General features: G+C 43.9%; 1 protein-coding gene across 9 annotated transcripts in view; it reads left to right on the top strand.

The window, feature by feature from the left end:
* The window catches only part of TLE4 (TLE family member 4, transcriptional corepressor), a 138,574-nt gene that overhangs the window by 40,992 nt on the left and 81,549 nt on the right, over nt 1-16,033 (top strand). For 6 of the 9 annotated variants that reach the window (XR_004427603.1, XR_004427602.1, XR_004427598.1 and 3 more), the window contains one exon: nt 4,257-4,319. The exons of the other annotated variants lie outside the window; for them this stretch is intronic. Coding sequence is in view for 1 of the 6 variants with exons in the window: in XM_033164826.1 (XP_033020717.1) it covers nt 4,257-4,319 (63 nt within the window). In the remaining 5 variants the exon portion in view is untranslated. The remainder of the gene's footprint in view (nt 1-4,256; nt 4,320-16,033) is intronic. 9 annotated transcript variants of the gene reach the window in all.

The raw sequence follows: 16,033 nt of genomic DNA, 5'->3' as shown, positions 1-16,033 counted from the left end.
AGAAGGAAACCTAAATTAGACAAGTATGAGTGTATCTGTCCTTCGGGTAATGACTTTGCATGAAAGAGCATTTTGTCACTGAATATAATGACAAACTGACCCAAAGTAGAATGCAATTTTAAAATCTCCCTTTAGAGGTGGTCTGCCTTCCTTCCCTCTATTAAAGCAAGTAGAGTAGATGTGCACCCATGCGAGCTATTGCATCATATTTTGAGAACAGGAAGTGCTCAGTTTCATGTTGAGCTGCTCTGTTTTTATTCTGTGTTAACTAGCTAAAACATTTTGTTCACAGATCTGCCAGTATAAAATGCGGCGTTTAGGTGACACTTTCTGCTCAGCAAAAACCTGTTGGTGCTTCCAAAGTACAGTAACAAAAGCAAGAACTCAATGGGAGAGGAGGGTGTCCAGTACCCTTCACCATGTCCCCCCTTTAAGGTATTTACAGTGGTTCCTCTAGTTACAAACTTAATTTGTTCCAGAAGTCCGCTCTCAACCTGAAACTGTTCTTAACTAGAGGCGTGCTTTCGCTAATGTGGCCTCTTGCTGCCGCTGTGCTGCCGGCACACAGTTTCTGTTCTCATCCTGGGGCAAAGTTCTCAACTCGAGGTAACTCTTCCGGGTTAGCGGAGTTTGTAACCTGAAGCGTTCGTAACTCGAGGTACCACTGTATTCATGGAGTTAGAGTATAGCTGTCAACTTTTCCCTTTTTTAAAGGGAAATTCCCTTATTCCGAATAGGATTCCTCGCAAGAAAAGGGAAAAGTTGACAGCTATGAGTTAAGAGATATGCAGCAGTATTGATTCTCCTGGTTAAGAAAACTCTTAGTCTTGAATAACCAGTCCTCGTTTTAAAAAAGTCCGGGTGGGGGGTGTTGAAGCCATGTCCCAGTTGCTCAGTACCTCTGAAGGATTGAATTTCAACCCACCCTTTCATGAGTGGACAATGTTCCCACTTATGAACTGTGATGGCCTGGGAGTCGGGCTCGGACTCAGAACCAGAGGAGTCTCAGTCTGCACCGGATCCTCTGCCCCAGACATTGTCTGAACCAAGTCTGGGGCCTGATCCTGAAGAGCCCCAGCCTCCACAGGTTCCCCTGCAACAAGCACCAGCTGGGCCAAGTCGGGGGGCCTGAGCCTGTTCTGGCTCCAGATGCGGGGAATACCTCGTTGCCGTCAGCTGGGTCATCACTGACAGCTGCGCCACTACCGGCTGGGTCAGGACAGGCTGAGTAACCCACCAGCATCTCCTGAGCTGCAGAGACTCAGGTCTGAGAGGAGGAGAGACCTGAGTACTCTCAGGAGGAGTGAAACGGGGTGGTGAGTCGTCGGGGGATCGGGACCGGCCATTACCTTGTCAGAGATAAAAGGCTGTCGGACCCTGCCCCAGGTTGCGGGAGCAACATTGCTGTTTGCCAGATTCTGCCTGTGATCCTGTTCCTGACCTTGCCTGGTTTCCTGCCCTGTATCCTGCCTTGGCTTTGCCGGACTGACTCCTCGCTGACTCGTTGGACCCTGGACCGGACCTGGACCTCACTTCTTGGATTACCCTTGGGACCAGCACATGAACAATGCTTCCCCCCCCCAAAATACCCCACCTTCCCTTCCTACTGCATCTCTCTTTGGCACATCCCATTTCATTCTGGAGGGTCCCTTTGACCCTCAGGAGTGGCTTTTTTGAGGGCAGCATCAAGGAGTAGAGGGTAGAAAAGTTCTGTTGGAACTTCTTTGTATCCAGGTGCGAGTCATTTGCTGTGGCAGGTGTCATTGGCCCTCCAGACGTTACTGACTCTCATCAGCCTCATTGGCCAATGGCTAGGAATGAGGGGAGTTGTAGTTCAGCAACATCTGGAGGCCCAAAGGTTCCCCACACCTGTGCTATGGGATGAGCCTTTGTAGACACCAATGTCTGTCATTAGAAGGTGTTGTAATCTGGTGAAGTGCCTGGAAAAGCTCATGTAACAACATATTATTCTTTAAACTACAATAGACTAACACAGCTGCCTCTGAACCAAAAGCAAGCTGAAGGGACTCTTATTTCAGGACAATATGTTAGTAGGACCAAAGGTTTTCTGTCTTCAGATGGTTTGGGCAACTGAAGTCAAGAGGATGACTGCTCCATCCTTGGATGGGCTGCCGAGCTAGGAGTGTGAATACTGTTCAGTTAGGGATGCTGCTATGTGGACGAAGGTTCATGGGTCTGCTTTTATTAATGGTGAAGTTGGAAGTCTGCGGGAACAAGCCCTTGCTCAAATCCACACTATTTACAGATCCCCAAGGGCTGCCAATTCACATGACCCCTGAGCTGATGTTAACTGCTTAAAATTCCTGTGCATTTTGGTTTCTTGCCATGGACAGTTGCTTGTGTGTGGCCACTACCATACGCAGGGTTCAGGTCTTTTGCACACAACTACAAACACAATCTCTCTCTCTCTCTCTCTCTCTCTCTCTGTGTGTGTGTGTGTGTAATTGTGTCGAAGTTTTAGTCCTGTGTGAAAGGACATATATGCAGGAATGTCAAGTGTCACGGAGGTTGTGTGGAGTAGCCCAGGATTTGGGGCTTTAGCAACCTTGTTGTTGTTTATGCAAGCAGGGTGGTCCAGGGTGTGGTGGGGCTAATGTTCACCCTGTGGTTGAGGCTAAAGTTTATCAAAAAGCAAGCATCCACACATCATGTCCGGCCCAGTGCATCTTGTGCCCTGAAGTGGCGCCCAGGTGCCCCCCCCCCCAGGAACAACACTTTTATTAAAGTCTTCCTGGGGCATTCAGATACCAATTCCTGCCTTCCTTCATTTTTAACTGGAGCTGTGCGCATGTAAGGGGGTGTTTTTAAATATGGAGATGTTAACTGTGGGGTGTGCAAACGTTTTGTTTTTAATGGATTGTTCTGATGCTAGTTGATCAATCAAATAAAAACTTTTAATCGTCTAGTAGCTGTTTGTAAATAAGGTGCTCACTTCAGTGTGAAACTTTACTTTTTTAAAAAAAGAAAAAGAAAAACGTACACTTGATCCCATATGCAGTTGAAAGATAAGAGTTTTGCTTTTCACTTGTGAGGAATCTTATTTAAGAAGGGAAAAGTGTGTGCCGATCTCAGAGGTGTGTGTATATCTATCTATCTATCTATCTATCTATCTATCTATCTATCTATCTGCTTATTGTGCTACAAAAGGCTCCTGAAATCTTTCAAGAAAGTCCGATTCGCCAATGGAAATTCAGTTCTCTGTTCTGCGTTGAAGCTCAAAGCGCTTGCTATTATGAGGAGCTCTCAGAGCAGCAAGTGGTTATTGTTGACCATTATTTGCTTCCTAATTGCTGAACTGGGTCTGCCACTGTTGTTCCTTACATTTGATTTCCTTTCGGAAGGGTGAATTCAACTGGGTAATTGTAGAGTTCCAAGGTCTAAAACATGCACTTGAGTGATGCAAGATCCTCCATACCTAACACGCCCTGTTGGACCATCCGGTACAATCCAGATGCTGGAATTGCACAGAGTTAGCTAAACCAGTACATCCCCATGCTTGGGTTGGCAGTGAGGTCCAGCAGAAAGCACAAGGAGAGGTCTGGTGAATCATCCAGGCCAGCATTCTGTTCCACCGTGATCAGTCAGGTGACTGTGAAAAACCCACAAGCAGGACATGAGTGCAACAGCCCCCCTCCACTGTTATTTTGATTCTGGAAGGGATATTCAGCCATCATGGCTAGAGGCTGCTGAAAGCCTTGCTCATTAATTTGTCTAATCTCGATTAAAGCTGTCCAAGTTGGTAGCCGTCACTGCGTCTTGTGGTTGTGAATTTAATCGTCTTATGTGCCGCATGAAAAAGTACTTTTGTCTGTCCTGACTCTCCTGTCTTGCAGCATCACCTAAGGTTCTATTATTATATGGGAAGGAAAAAAGCTTCTTCCTATCCACTCCCACCAGTGTTAGGCTGTGAAGGTGAGAGGATAGAAGCTGCAATTATCTTTCATCCCATGTTTTAAGAGTTGCTTATTGGTGTCAAGTATATGCAGAACCACATGCTGCTGTCCTCCTGAAGTAAGGCTATTTTGTTAGGGAAAAGGGCTATATGTCTCAACCCACCAGAGGTTCCTGTTTTCCTGCTTATGGCTGCTTTGGTGCAGCACCTGAACCCAGTCCAGAGGACTGAGCTGCCTACCTGTCAGAACGGCTGTTTTAAAATGTGTTTTGCTCTTTATTTGTGATCGCAATAGTATGTTTGCAACATGTTGCTCACTAACTTTCCCTTTTCTCATCCACAGGCAGAAATTGTCAAGAGGCTGAATGCCATATGTGCCCAGGTCATTCCTTTCTTATCCCAGGAGGTAAGGGGGGCTGTTTATATGTGCTGGCCTCGAATTGCAGGATAATTGCTTTAACTAAAGAGGAGAAGAGGTGTCTTTCTGGCAGTGCAATGCTTTCAGTGTTTGTATTTCACTTTTCTGCCATTTCATTCCTTGTCCATCATCACTTGGGTTTAATAAGCATGCAAGAGACAGTTTTAAATCAATGATCCTAAATATTGGTGCCTACAGCATCTCTGCCCCGGTGCCAATGTGAAATTGGAAGAACCTTAAGGTTAATCTGACATCCTGTTTCTTCCAGCCAGGTGCCTCTGGAAATTTATAAAGAGGAAAGAGAATTATAGCCATCAAATTTTGCCCATATGTAGTAATTGGAGGCATATTGTCTCTGAACATGTAGGTTCTAGTTAGAGGTCATGGTAAAATGTATTAATAGTCCTAACACTCCGTGAATAAACCTAGTCTGTATATGTCTAAGTTAGTTCCATCACCATGTTTTAGGGATAGTGAAATTCCATATTTGTGGTTTGCGGCATCAGCAGCTGGAAAGCCAGCATCCTATTCTGCTTTCGTCCTGCTGCAGTAAGCATTAGGATTGGGCCGCTAGTTATATAAAAATGTTTGCCTGTCATTCTGATACATTGGTGTTAAAAAAATGACTCTGTCAAGCTGGCATCTAATAGGATATATTGAAAAATTGCTGGAAAGGCATGATTTGTGCAACATTCTTGACAATTGGTGTTAAACTTGGCAGAAAAATAAGAAGAGCCATCAACTGCTGATGTACTTAGAGAGTAAACAGTAAACAGGCTAATGCAGGTCTCCCTCCCTGCCATCTGGCCTTGGTTCCTCTTTCTTCAACCTGATTATTAACCAAGGATTAAAAAAAAATTATCTAGGCTTGGAGAGAGAAAATTCGTATAGACTTGGTGAGCTAGTTTTCCAAATCTCACGCTTTCCTTGAAATGAAAAATTAAAATCCCCGCGACGGGGTGAGCTCCCGTTGCTTGGTCCCTGCTCCTGCCCACCTAGCAGTTCGAAAGCATGTCAAAGTGTAAGTAGATAAAAAGGTACTGTTCTGGCAGGAAGGTAAATGGCGTTTCTGTGCACTGCACTGGTTTTGCCAGAAGCAGCTTAGTCATGCTGGCCACATGACCTGGAAGCTGTCTGCGGACAAACACCGGCTCCCTCGGCCTATAGAGCTAGATGAGCGCCGCAACCCCAGAGTCGTCCGCAAAGGTGTACCCCTAACGTTCAGGGGTACCTTTACCTTTTTTAATAGGCTGCTGGTAACTTTTTACCTTTGGCTAGTGGGGAAATAAATATGACTCTTAGGCCATGAAAAATTTCATATGGCTTAATTGTAGATTAATATTCATTGGGATTGGGGAGGAGAGAGTAGACTCAGTTTGTCCTGGAATAATGGAACCTTTCACATTTCATCCATTCCTTATTTTTGCATGGTTATTTCTCTCTCACTTCTCAGTAATCCTAAGAAAGGCAATCTGGATCTGTGGGACTTCTGTTTACAGCACAATCAGGATGTGCTTATGATTCATATTGCATGATGGTTCCATGCAACTTATCATAGCTAGGCTTGATGCCTTTGGGGTCCAAACCTCTTTATACTTATTTTGAGTATGGTCAGGGATAGAAATGGAGTGTGACCTAGAAATGAAAGCTACTTTTTCAAAGGCAGAAAGCCCTCCTTCCCACCCAAAACAACAACCCCCATATCAGTGCTTTCCCCCTAGAAAAATAGGTGCTGATATTCACCATGGTTATAGTAAGTGTCACACACTTTACCACCCCCCCCAAGAGAGATGCCACTGCCCCACATAGAGCAGAATGAAATGAAATAGCACTGTGCAGTGATTTCCCCACTCTTAAGGCCAGCCCAGTTGAGTAGGCCTTACAGTGTTGTTTCATGGGGTTTGGGTTTTGAGTCTATAGCACTGAGGTGAGGAACTTTGGCCCTTCCAGATGTTGATGAATTACAACTCCCATCAGCCCAGCAAGCACCGCCATTGGCCTGGAATAATGGGAGTTACAGTTCAGCAACAACTGGAAGGCCAGTTGTTGCTATAGTGGGAGGAAATTCCATAACTAGAGTGGAGTAGCCTCTTAAAATACCATTCTTTCTATTCTAAAGGTAAAGGTAAAGGTACCCCTGAACGTTAGGTCCAGTCACGGACGACTCTGGGGTTGCACGCTCATCTCGCTCTATAGGCCGAGGGAGGCGGTGTTTGTCCTCAGACAGCTTCTGGGTCATGTGGCTAGCATGACAAAGCCGCTTCTGGCAAACCACAGCAGTGCACGGAAACGGCGCTTACCTTCCCACCGGAGCGGTACCTATTTATCTACTTGCACTTTGACATGCTTTTGAACTGCTAGGGACCGAGCAACGGGAGCTCACCCCGTCACGGGGATTCGAACCGCTGACCTTCTGATCAGCAAGCCCTAGGCTCTGTGGTTTAGACCACAGCGCCACCCGCATCCCTCTATTCTATTCTATTCTATTCTATTCTACCAATGTGTAAATCTGACGCAAGATGGCATTGTTAAGAGTGTTCTTGTGGACCCCAGAGATTGGAACAAGTACTGCACTGGGGTAAGTTCCTCCAACCCTGTTAGAAGATGAGTTGCTGCAATGTACACTAGCAAAATAATATCAACTTTTTTGGATTCTGAAGACAGTGTATGCTCTGTTACATAGCATGTCAGTGTTACAAACCTAATCTGGTCACGACTTCCATCTCAGGAATCTGGAGATAATTTTTAGAACTGTCCGGGAATTTGCATTCCCAGAGTTTCTTGTAGGAAACCTTGGCTCCTAAAATTGGAAAGTATTTGACATTTATAGTGCAAATGCCAGTAGCAGGGCTAATATCTGCTTTCAGGTGTGCTATGATACTTACCTTTCTTTGTGATTGTAGCTTAGATGTTTTCCTTTGAAACACGGTCACAATATTTCCTCCTTCCATTTTCCATATAGCATTCCATTTCACAAAAATAGTTTCTCTCTTTATTCACTGGCAGTGCAAACACTTTTTAAAATGGAGTCGCCCATTGAAATTACAAATGTGGTTGGGGCAGATGATCAACAGTATGGAATGAGTTATCCTGCTGCTTGTTTTATCATCTCGTTGGTTACATAAGCAGATGTGTAAAGACAAATCCCTGGTACCCTAAACCCTTGAGATTATCCTGTTGGGTTGTAATTTTACAAACAGTGGTTTGTTCTGCTTCTAGTCTTACATATCATCTGCCATTTGTATCTGACTAGGGAGCAACAGGATTCCAAAAGGAAAGTAGTTGTCAGAATTTCCATATAGAGTTTAAGTAGAATGGTAGAAGAAAGGGGTGCTCAGAGGAGATTTATCTCCCCCACCCCCCCCAAAAAACCCAATAAGTTCCGTTCCTCTGTATCTTACATCGGGGTGGACAGAAGATAGATTAGGATCTCTGGTCAGATCAGCAAGGGTTTCTAACTCACAGCTGTTCATGAACAATACAACTTTCCCACCTAAACTAGGCGTCTCACATTAAGAAAGTAACTAGGAGTGGAATTATTGGTTGAGGATTGTAAATTCAATTCAGTTTTGATACTGAAAACAACTTCCTGGGCTCAGAACGTATTCAGTTGCACCTTGTACCTATCATATGTCTTCTTCACTTGGCTCTGGCTTGTAAATATTGGAGTTCTAGTTAAAAAAAAAACAGCAAAGTAGATCCAAGTGGCCTGAAGTCTGCCCACTTTTGCCATGCACAGAGTAGCACATATACCAGATGTTGAGTCAGACGTTTCATCTTTAATTCCACTTACCCTGTGTTCTCTTCTCACCACCTTGCCATCTGCTTGGCCACAGGAAGCAAGATTTAAATGCCAGTAACCTCATACTTTCGTTTAAGCAATGTCTTCCCAGAATTGTGCTCATTATTGGACAATACTGTTGAAGTGTATCAGATTCTAAGTAGGTCATTTCTCTTTATCAATATTTTGAAATCACAGGTAAGGATTACACTATTTTGTGCGGCAGTCAGCTGAGATGTGCAGAGATTTGGTGGGGAGCACAGATCACTTGTATCTGTAATGTTAATTATTTCAGCTATTCACTGCCCCTGGCACTTAGACTTGGTAAATGTTTCATCTAGGGCCACCCAGTGGGTGAGTGGTGTGACTGAGCTAGTGAGACTAGGCCTGCCATGTCCATATGAGATATTATCTTTATTACACCACATTGGGCCTGTTGTATGGTAGATTACGGTTTTTAAAAAGTGGACCTTCACAAATTAAGAGACAAGAATGAAGTTCTGTGGCCCATGACTATAAACTGGGTATCAAAAATAATGAACCACCAAATAGAACTGGCACTGCCATGTGACAGAATAACCCACTGAAAGCGCGATAGGCAGAAATTTCTGTCTGAAAGCCCCAACCCCTTAAAAAGTGTTGCTTCTCATTGAGGTGGTAATGAGGGACTATTTGGGCTCTGCTCCAGATAGCAAAAGGTTGTGGGCCAGCATTGTATGTGTGTCTTGGGGGTGGGTCGGGAGTGCCAAATAGTTACAAGGGAGAGGCAGAAGAAGGAGTAAACTCATAAGGGAGAGAGGAAGGATTGGTTAAATGTGGTACCACACTCAGTGTGTGTGAGTTCTCAGCACAATCATTTAGTTGGTGGAAATAGGTCCTTGTGAGAGTACTCCACAAGTCCAAATTCTACACCAAGGCAACTTGAAGCTTGCAACCTGTAAAAGTACATAAATATGGTATATTTCCATGCATTCTCCTATTTTGCTAAAGTCTGAATCTTTACTATTTTACATAATCTATTTCAGCTTTTGTATTGATATGGAACACCACATTTTTTAATTCAAAAATTGAAAACCGGTCTCTAGATTAATCTATTAAAGCTTTAGTAGTTGATTCAGTTACAGGTCAAATTGGCATTCATTTTATATGGTGATATTTTTTCAGGGCTGAGAAAATGATTTTTTAAAATTAGAGTGAGGAGGGAGATTGGGGGATTGATTATAAAAAGAGATTTTTTTTTTTAAAGAAGTGTGACATTACTTGAGAACATTTACAAAAACAGGCAACTTCTGGCTCTGTTAGGTGGGATATAAATGCAATAGATAATAACAACGACTGGGTGCTATTCTTAAAAAAAGGGGGGGGGTGGGAATTGGGGGTGGAACAAAAAGGTTTTAGCACCATGGCATTACAGCAGGAGATCTACAGGAACAGCCTTAAAAAAATATCTAAATAATTTTTAAAAATCACATTTTGGATGGCCATAACATATGTCTTGGGAGCTTGGATGGTATAAAATGGCACTATTTACACTATTTACAACCTCAGCGGACAACAGTTTAATCAGTCGCCACCATTAATGCATTTAATTGTTTAGGTCATCAGTCTCTTACTTATACACCTCAAAGGCTTCCAAATAACCTGACTGAAGTGAGTGGTGGTCTGAGCAGTAACATCACAAGCAGTGTTACAAGATGGCTTTGGCAAAGTCTCAGTGACTCATGGGTGGCTAACCTGAGACTCTTCAGATGTTGTTGGACTCCCAGCTCCCATCAGCCTCAGCTAGCAAGATCAAGTATCTGGGATGATGGGAGTTGTAGACCAAAGGACATCTATAGGGCTGCAGGTTCCCCATCCATGTAGTAAAGTTGGGTATGGAGGTGCAAGAATAGAAAGATGTCTGTTTCTACTAAATACCTCATGTTTCCTCAACAATATGATTTGGGTGTTCCATTTTTCCATGTACCATTTTTCCATGTCTGCCATGTCTTTTCTCCATCAGGTTTGATATAAGCTCACTCTCCTGGTTCTCAATGTCATTGTTTTTGCACTGAGTTACACTAGTTATAAAAAAGTGTGTAACTTCTTTTAGCTTTGTAATCTGAAGAGGCAGTTTCTTTCAGGTCAGGCCAGCTTGGAATGAGATTCTTCTCTGGAGTTAGAGTGGATACTCTGATTTGTCTTTCCATTAGCAATTCTGCCGAGCTATATCCGGTAGCTATCAGTGATGTTGACCTGTAGCTTTAAAAGAGCAATATGTCAGTCATTCTGTCTCAATATTTTCTTTGCAGTCTGTACTGCTCTCTCTGCCTCACTATTTATTTGAAGACAATGAGATCTGTTGATAATATGGTAAAAGTGGAAAGTTGTTGAGAACAAGTAGGATTCTGCAATTTTCGTGCATTATTGGTTATGGGTGTTATTCAACTAAGTTTTATTCAGAGTATACCCACTGAAATTAATGAACATGACCCGGTTAGGTTTATTAATTTCAATAGGTCTCCTCTCAGCAAAACATTGTTTAGTATCACTCTATGAGTCCATCTGGAATGCCAAAGCAAATAATGGTATTCAGTTAGCAGCAAAGCTTTAATGGGTAATAGGGAAGGGACGGATATTGATATACTTAAAATGGTAGTCCAAAACAACAGAGGTCTGTTGACTTCCCAGTTCATAGGCCAACTACTAGTCCCCCCCCCCAGCATGCTGCCTTTCAGCTTTTATTGGACTCCAGCCCCCATCAAGGTCCATCCAGCATGGACAATGGTCAAGGACCCCAGCAACAGCTGAAGGGCACGGCATTGGCATGTAGTGACTAGCAGTTCCTTTTATTGTGCCAAACTTATTTCTTTTGCAGTAGTCAAAGGATAAGAGTTTATGCTTTGTCATTGCTCTCTGCTTGGCTCACTTGTAGCATTTGTCTAGGTAAATAAGGGCTTGGATGTTTTCCATTAGTAGCCTGTCCAATTCTTTCAGTTCCAGTCACTTTGACCCTGCTCCCACAGTTCAGTTATCTGTGTTGTCCTTGATGTCCCCAGGATTCTGCTTCCCCCTCCTGCTCCTATGTAAACTGCTCAGTAAAATTAGACTGTCTCTGTTTGCTCTTTGGTAGCAAAGTATAAAAGTCTGATTCCTCATACTCTAATATGTCAGGAGGTGGTCAGGTACACATGGACACTTGGAGGCCAAACCATGGAATATGGTGCCTAGAGTTGCATTCGAGGGACATTCTATCATTCTAGACATTTTTCTCTGTAGTCACATCTGAGAGCTCTTCCTTTTTTCTGGTAGTGGCAGCATGGACTTCCAGGCAACATAGAGCCCACAAAGAGGGATGAGTTTGCCTGGTTGTCTGCTGTTCCTTCTGCAGTGGTGGTGGTAGCATCAAGGTGCAGATAGCACCAGGAGAAAGGACAAATGTGGCCCAAAGGTGGCCCTCTTGTGACGTAAGGAGTTCTGTCATCTTCCTTTAGATATCTGGAGGAATACTTGTGATTCCCAGTGCCATAGCTACGGTTGGGGGGGGGGGCTAGCTAGTTTTTTTGCCCTGGGTGAAGCTGCCCAGAGTGGCTGGGGAAACTCAGCCAGATGGTTGGGGTATAAATAAATTATTATTATTATTATTATTATTATTATTATTATTATTATTATTATTATTATTATTATTATTATTTTCTTCCATAGGGGTACCATTGAGGCTTCTAGCCTGTGTGTGTGTGTGTGTGTGTGTGTGTGTGGGGTGTGTGTGTGCGTGTGCGCGCGCATGCACAAATGTGCATGGGGGTGCCAAACTGGGTCTTTGATCCAGGTTAAATAATGCCTAACTTTGCCCCTGGTGTTTCCAAATGGCATGGACTAAAAATAGAATCTTGCAAAAGTTGTGATAAATGTAGTCTGTTTTGCATTCTGATATGCCATGGATTGGGTTGGGGAAGATGATCTGGCTTATGGGCAAGATTCTTCTCTTCTCTGCTCCTTGCAAACCAAATTTGGCAGGGACTGAGACATCCCCTTTCTGGTGAAGGTCCTCTAGTACTGGAAGTACATATTTTTTCTATAAACCTGATAAACTTACTGATATCACATTCCCAAGTTGTCAGATCTGGATTTAGATCAACCAAGCTTGCCATTCCATTTCTATAACTTTGTGAAGCATTAGGTCTTCTTTTAGCTTCATTCTTATTGAAAGCCATTTGTTTGGAATTCAAAACACCAACTTAAATATGGCTGTGTGTGTGTGTGTGTGTGTGTGTATCCATTCATTTTATTCAGCCAGTTCATACAAGACTGAGCAGATTACTCAAAAGTTTGTCCAGGTTTATGAGCTCTTTGATAGACGGAACCCATCTCATAAACTACATTTATCTTGGGCATGAAATAGGCATCATACTTGACTAGAGCAATCGAAGTTGTGCTTATGGTCCTCTTTGACAAAGGTAAAGGGTTTTTTTAAAGAAATGTTGGCTTTCTTTCTGTGTAGCAATAAAGAGTGGAGTTACATGTACAATTCCTCCACCTTTGTGGAGTTTTGTGGTTGGGGAAATTGGAGAAAACTCAGTACCTTGGAAAGTTTTGAAAAATCAGATCCTCTAGCACACACAAAAAATGTTGTGATATGAAATAACTGCTATGTTATATCTCCTATGCAGTGTATTGGCTGTTGCTTGATATTTTGGCGGGGCAGGTGGGCAGGGGATATACTTCTTCTTAAAAAGAAGTAACTTGGTGTGTATGTGCTTATGATTTTCTTTGTCCTTATGTCTCCAAGGGAAAAAAAAAACATATTTTGGGTGAGACCAAAATGCCATCAAGCGTACTTTTCCTTATAATGCAATGCAGGAAACCTCCCTGCACAGCAGAACCCAGAGCAGATCTTCTAACATTATCCAGACCATAATGTGCCAGCAGAGGAAATGAATGAAATCGTGCCTACTAAATGGAGTGCATTGTGGTCCATGAAAGCTGATACTGTAATACATTTCTTACTCTTTAAGCTGCCACACATCTCGTTTTTAGTGAATGTAAAGCTCCCTTGTGACGTCTGTGAATAAGACCCACTAAGAGCTGGTGAAAAAAGGCAACCTAGTCACTAGCCAATATAGCCCAGGGGAAAGAATCCTTTCTGACTCTAGCTACGGTGATCAGTCATCTTGAGTTGCAGAAGAATAATTCATCAGATTTCCCCCCATTTTCAATTTTATTGAGAAATAAATCCATTAGAGCAGGCTTCCTCGACCTCGGCCCTCCAGATGTTTTTGGCCTACAACTCCCATGATCCCTAGCCAGCAGGACCAGTGGTCAGGGATGATGGGAATTGTAGTCAAAACATCTGGGGGCCGAAGTTGAGGAAGCCTGCATTATACTCTAGCAACTTGTATCTAGTTGTGGTATTACTTTATACTCTTGAGACCATGTAGCAAAGAGAGCAGTACACCCTGACTGGAGCACAAATATCAGAATCTGGAAATATAGCACATATATCAATGCTCATTGTAGGAGATGATGTTGATAAGGAGAAGAGTCAAAACTAGGAACCAATTAGGAAAGAGCATGGCACTCCCTCTCTGTGGTCCAAACCAATCTACATCCCCTCTTGTTTTCTTTTGTTAAGCTTTTTTTGGGGGGGGGGGTTGGCATAATTGTGCTGTACAGATCTGAACCTTGGCAAAAGATGGTGGACTTGGAGTAGTCTTCGAGTACCTGCAACAATCTACCTGATTTCTGACCTTTGCCTAGGGAAGGGTTCTTGCAACTCTCTATAATCATACTAGAGCGGGTAGTAACAGTATCTGTGAACAGAATGCACCAGGATCCTGGTCTTCTCTCAGAAGCAACAAGCAAGTGCTGCTTTTTCATATCCTGTGCCACTTTACTTCTCAGTGTAAAACAGAAGCACCTAAAGAAGTTGTCTTTTTTGTTTCAGCCGTGTGAAGGCATTGGCACTTTTAAATGCTCCCAATCCGTATCCTTCCTTTTATGCCCATATGTAAAAAAAAGAAAGAAAGGGGAAGGCTGGAGAATGTCACCAGTCATTTATTTATTGTGCCTGTGGGGAAAATGAGCAAAATGCCGTGTCTGCATGCACTGATGGCAGCGTTAGAGCCTGATAATCGTGCTAGGTTAACTCATCTGATTGCTTGTTAACTTCGTAAGAAATCAATGGCGTGCGCTAACGTGCTTCGGTGGAAGAGATCATCGTCTAAGTCACCAGAGATTTCCTACTAAGATTGGCATTGTGGCTTGCCACCATTGTCTGAACTGTATGCAGGGCACTTTAATCAGCATGACTAAGAATATTTGACCTTCCTGTATAAATGATCTCAGCAGCAAACCAGCTCAAGACCGTGGAAACCCTTGCTTCCTTATAATACTTAATATGGTGTATTGCATATTTCTGGTAATCATGGCTATTAAGTGGGATAATCAGTTTGTATATTTATGCAGCGTAGGGTCAAACTAGATGTAATGCTGAAAATGGCAGCCACATAAAGAAAACCAGTTTAGCCCAGTTTAGGCATTCTTCCCCCGGTGTAATCATTGTGCTGCGAGTGTCAGAGCAGGGTGTGCTCTGTGGCCCCATTCTTTCTTTCTGTTGCATTAACTTTACTGCTCCTGCAATCCTTTGCGTTGGGGGCTGGACTTACGCAGCAATTATGTAGGATGCGTCCCCGGAGGGGCAAGTTGTGAGACTGACCCCCAGGTAGGGATGAAGCCTGCGTGCCCTCCTGGCCACTCGAGTCCAGGGGCACATTGATAATATGCGATTGCTCTCCAGCGTGAAGAACAACACACACAAGCCATTAAGGCTAAAAGCTACTTTATTGCAGATAAAATGCAGAGTATGCCTCTGCTTGCCAGCTCAGATAGTCAGAGCTGCCCATAAAAGCGTCTAGCATCTCTCGAGCCAGAACCGAAAGTAAGATACAATAGTGCAGTACAAAAACATCACATGTGTGAGGAAGCTGGTAGGACTGGTAGCTTTCCCACAGGATAAAAACAGACACAGTCATGTGAGCCTCGCTGCTGAGGCGTTTGCAGCTCGGCTTGTAATAATATCACAACGCCCCACACCATTTAGAGCCCTAGGACAGGCACAGGCAAACTCGGCCCTCTAGATGTTTTGGGACGACAACTCCCATTATCCATGACCACTGGTCCTGCTAGCTAGGGATGATGGGAGTTGTAGCCCCGAAACATCTGGAGGGCCGAGTTTGCCTGTGTCTGCCCTAGGATATCATGAGGCAAAAACAGTCCCTGGTGCAGAAGTAAAACCCCAGTTTCTCGCATGGGAGTGAGTGGTGGGAGTGGAATGGGGGCAGGTTTGGGGTGGGGCTTAAAATAGACACACTCTGTGCCACCCTCCCCGCCCCTGTGGATCCTTCTGTTCTTCACTGCTGGGGCTCGCTTGTCAAGGAGAGAACTGGTCAGCAAGCCGATTGTAGCAACCGTTGCTCGTTTTCCTCAGGGCTCTCACCACTCTCTTCTTCATCTCTTCTGAGCTGGCCAGTAGTTGGGTGGGCAACAGTGGAGAAAAGCAGCAGCAGCAGCAGGTCCAGGGTGCACTTGGCTGTGGGTCTGGGGCCAGTGCCCATACCAGCCCTTGGCAGATAGATGCCAGGGGTTGGGTTAGGATGTGGGTTGCCTAATTCCTGCTCTGCTACAAAGCATGCTGGGTAGTTTCATGCAAGTCTTGTTCTCTTTCCCTACGTAACCCATCTGTGTCAGTATTGTGGCAGGGTCAAGAGCCTCTTCTGAGATGGCCTTCCAGCTGTTCTTGGACTCCTGTTCCCACTATCCCTGGCCACAACATGCAGGCCACTGTGTTGATTATGTCCACACTTGCTGGATCATCACCTTGCTGTGGTGAGTGGGCTTGCATGTTCCTATGACCCTTGTGAGCGGAGCTGTCGGGAGTCTCGTA

Source organism: Lacerta agilis, chromosome 11 (genome assembly GCF_009819535.1).
Source record: "Lacerta agilis isolate rLacAgi1 chromosome 11, rLacAgi1.pri, whole genome shotgun sequence".
NCBI classification, from domain to species: domain Eukaryota; kingdom Metazoa; phylum Chordata; class Lepidosauria; order Squamata; family Lacertidae; genus Lacerta; species Lacerta agilis.
The sequence above is the reverse complement of the archived record's forward strand: the minus strand, read 5'-3'. Positions and strand labels throughout refer to the sequence as shown.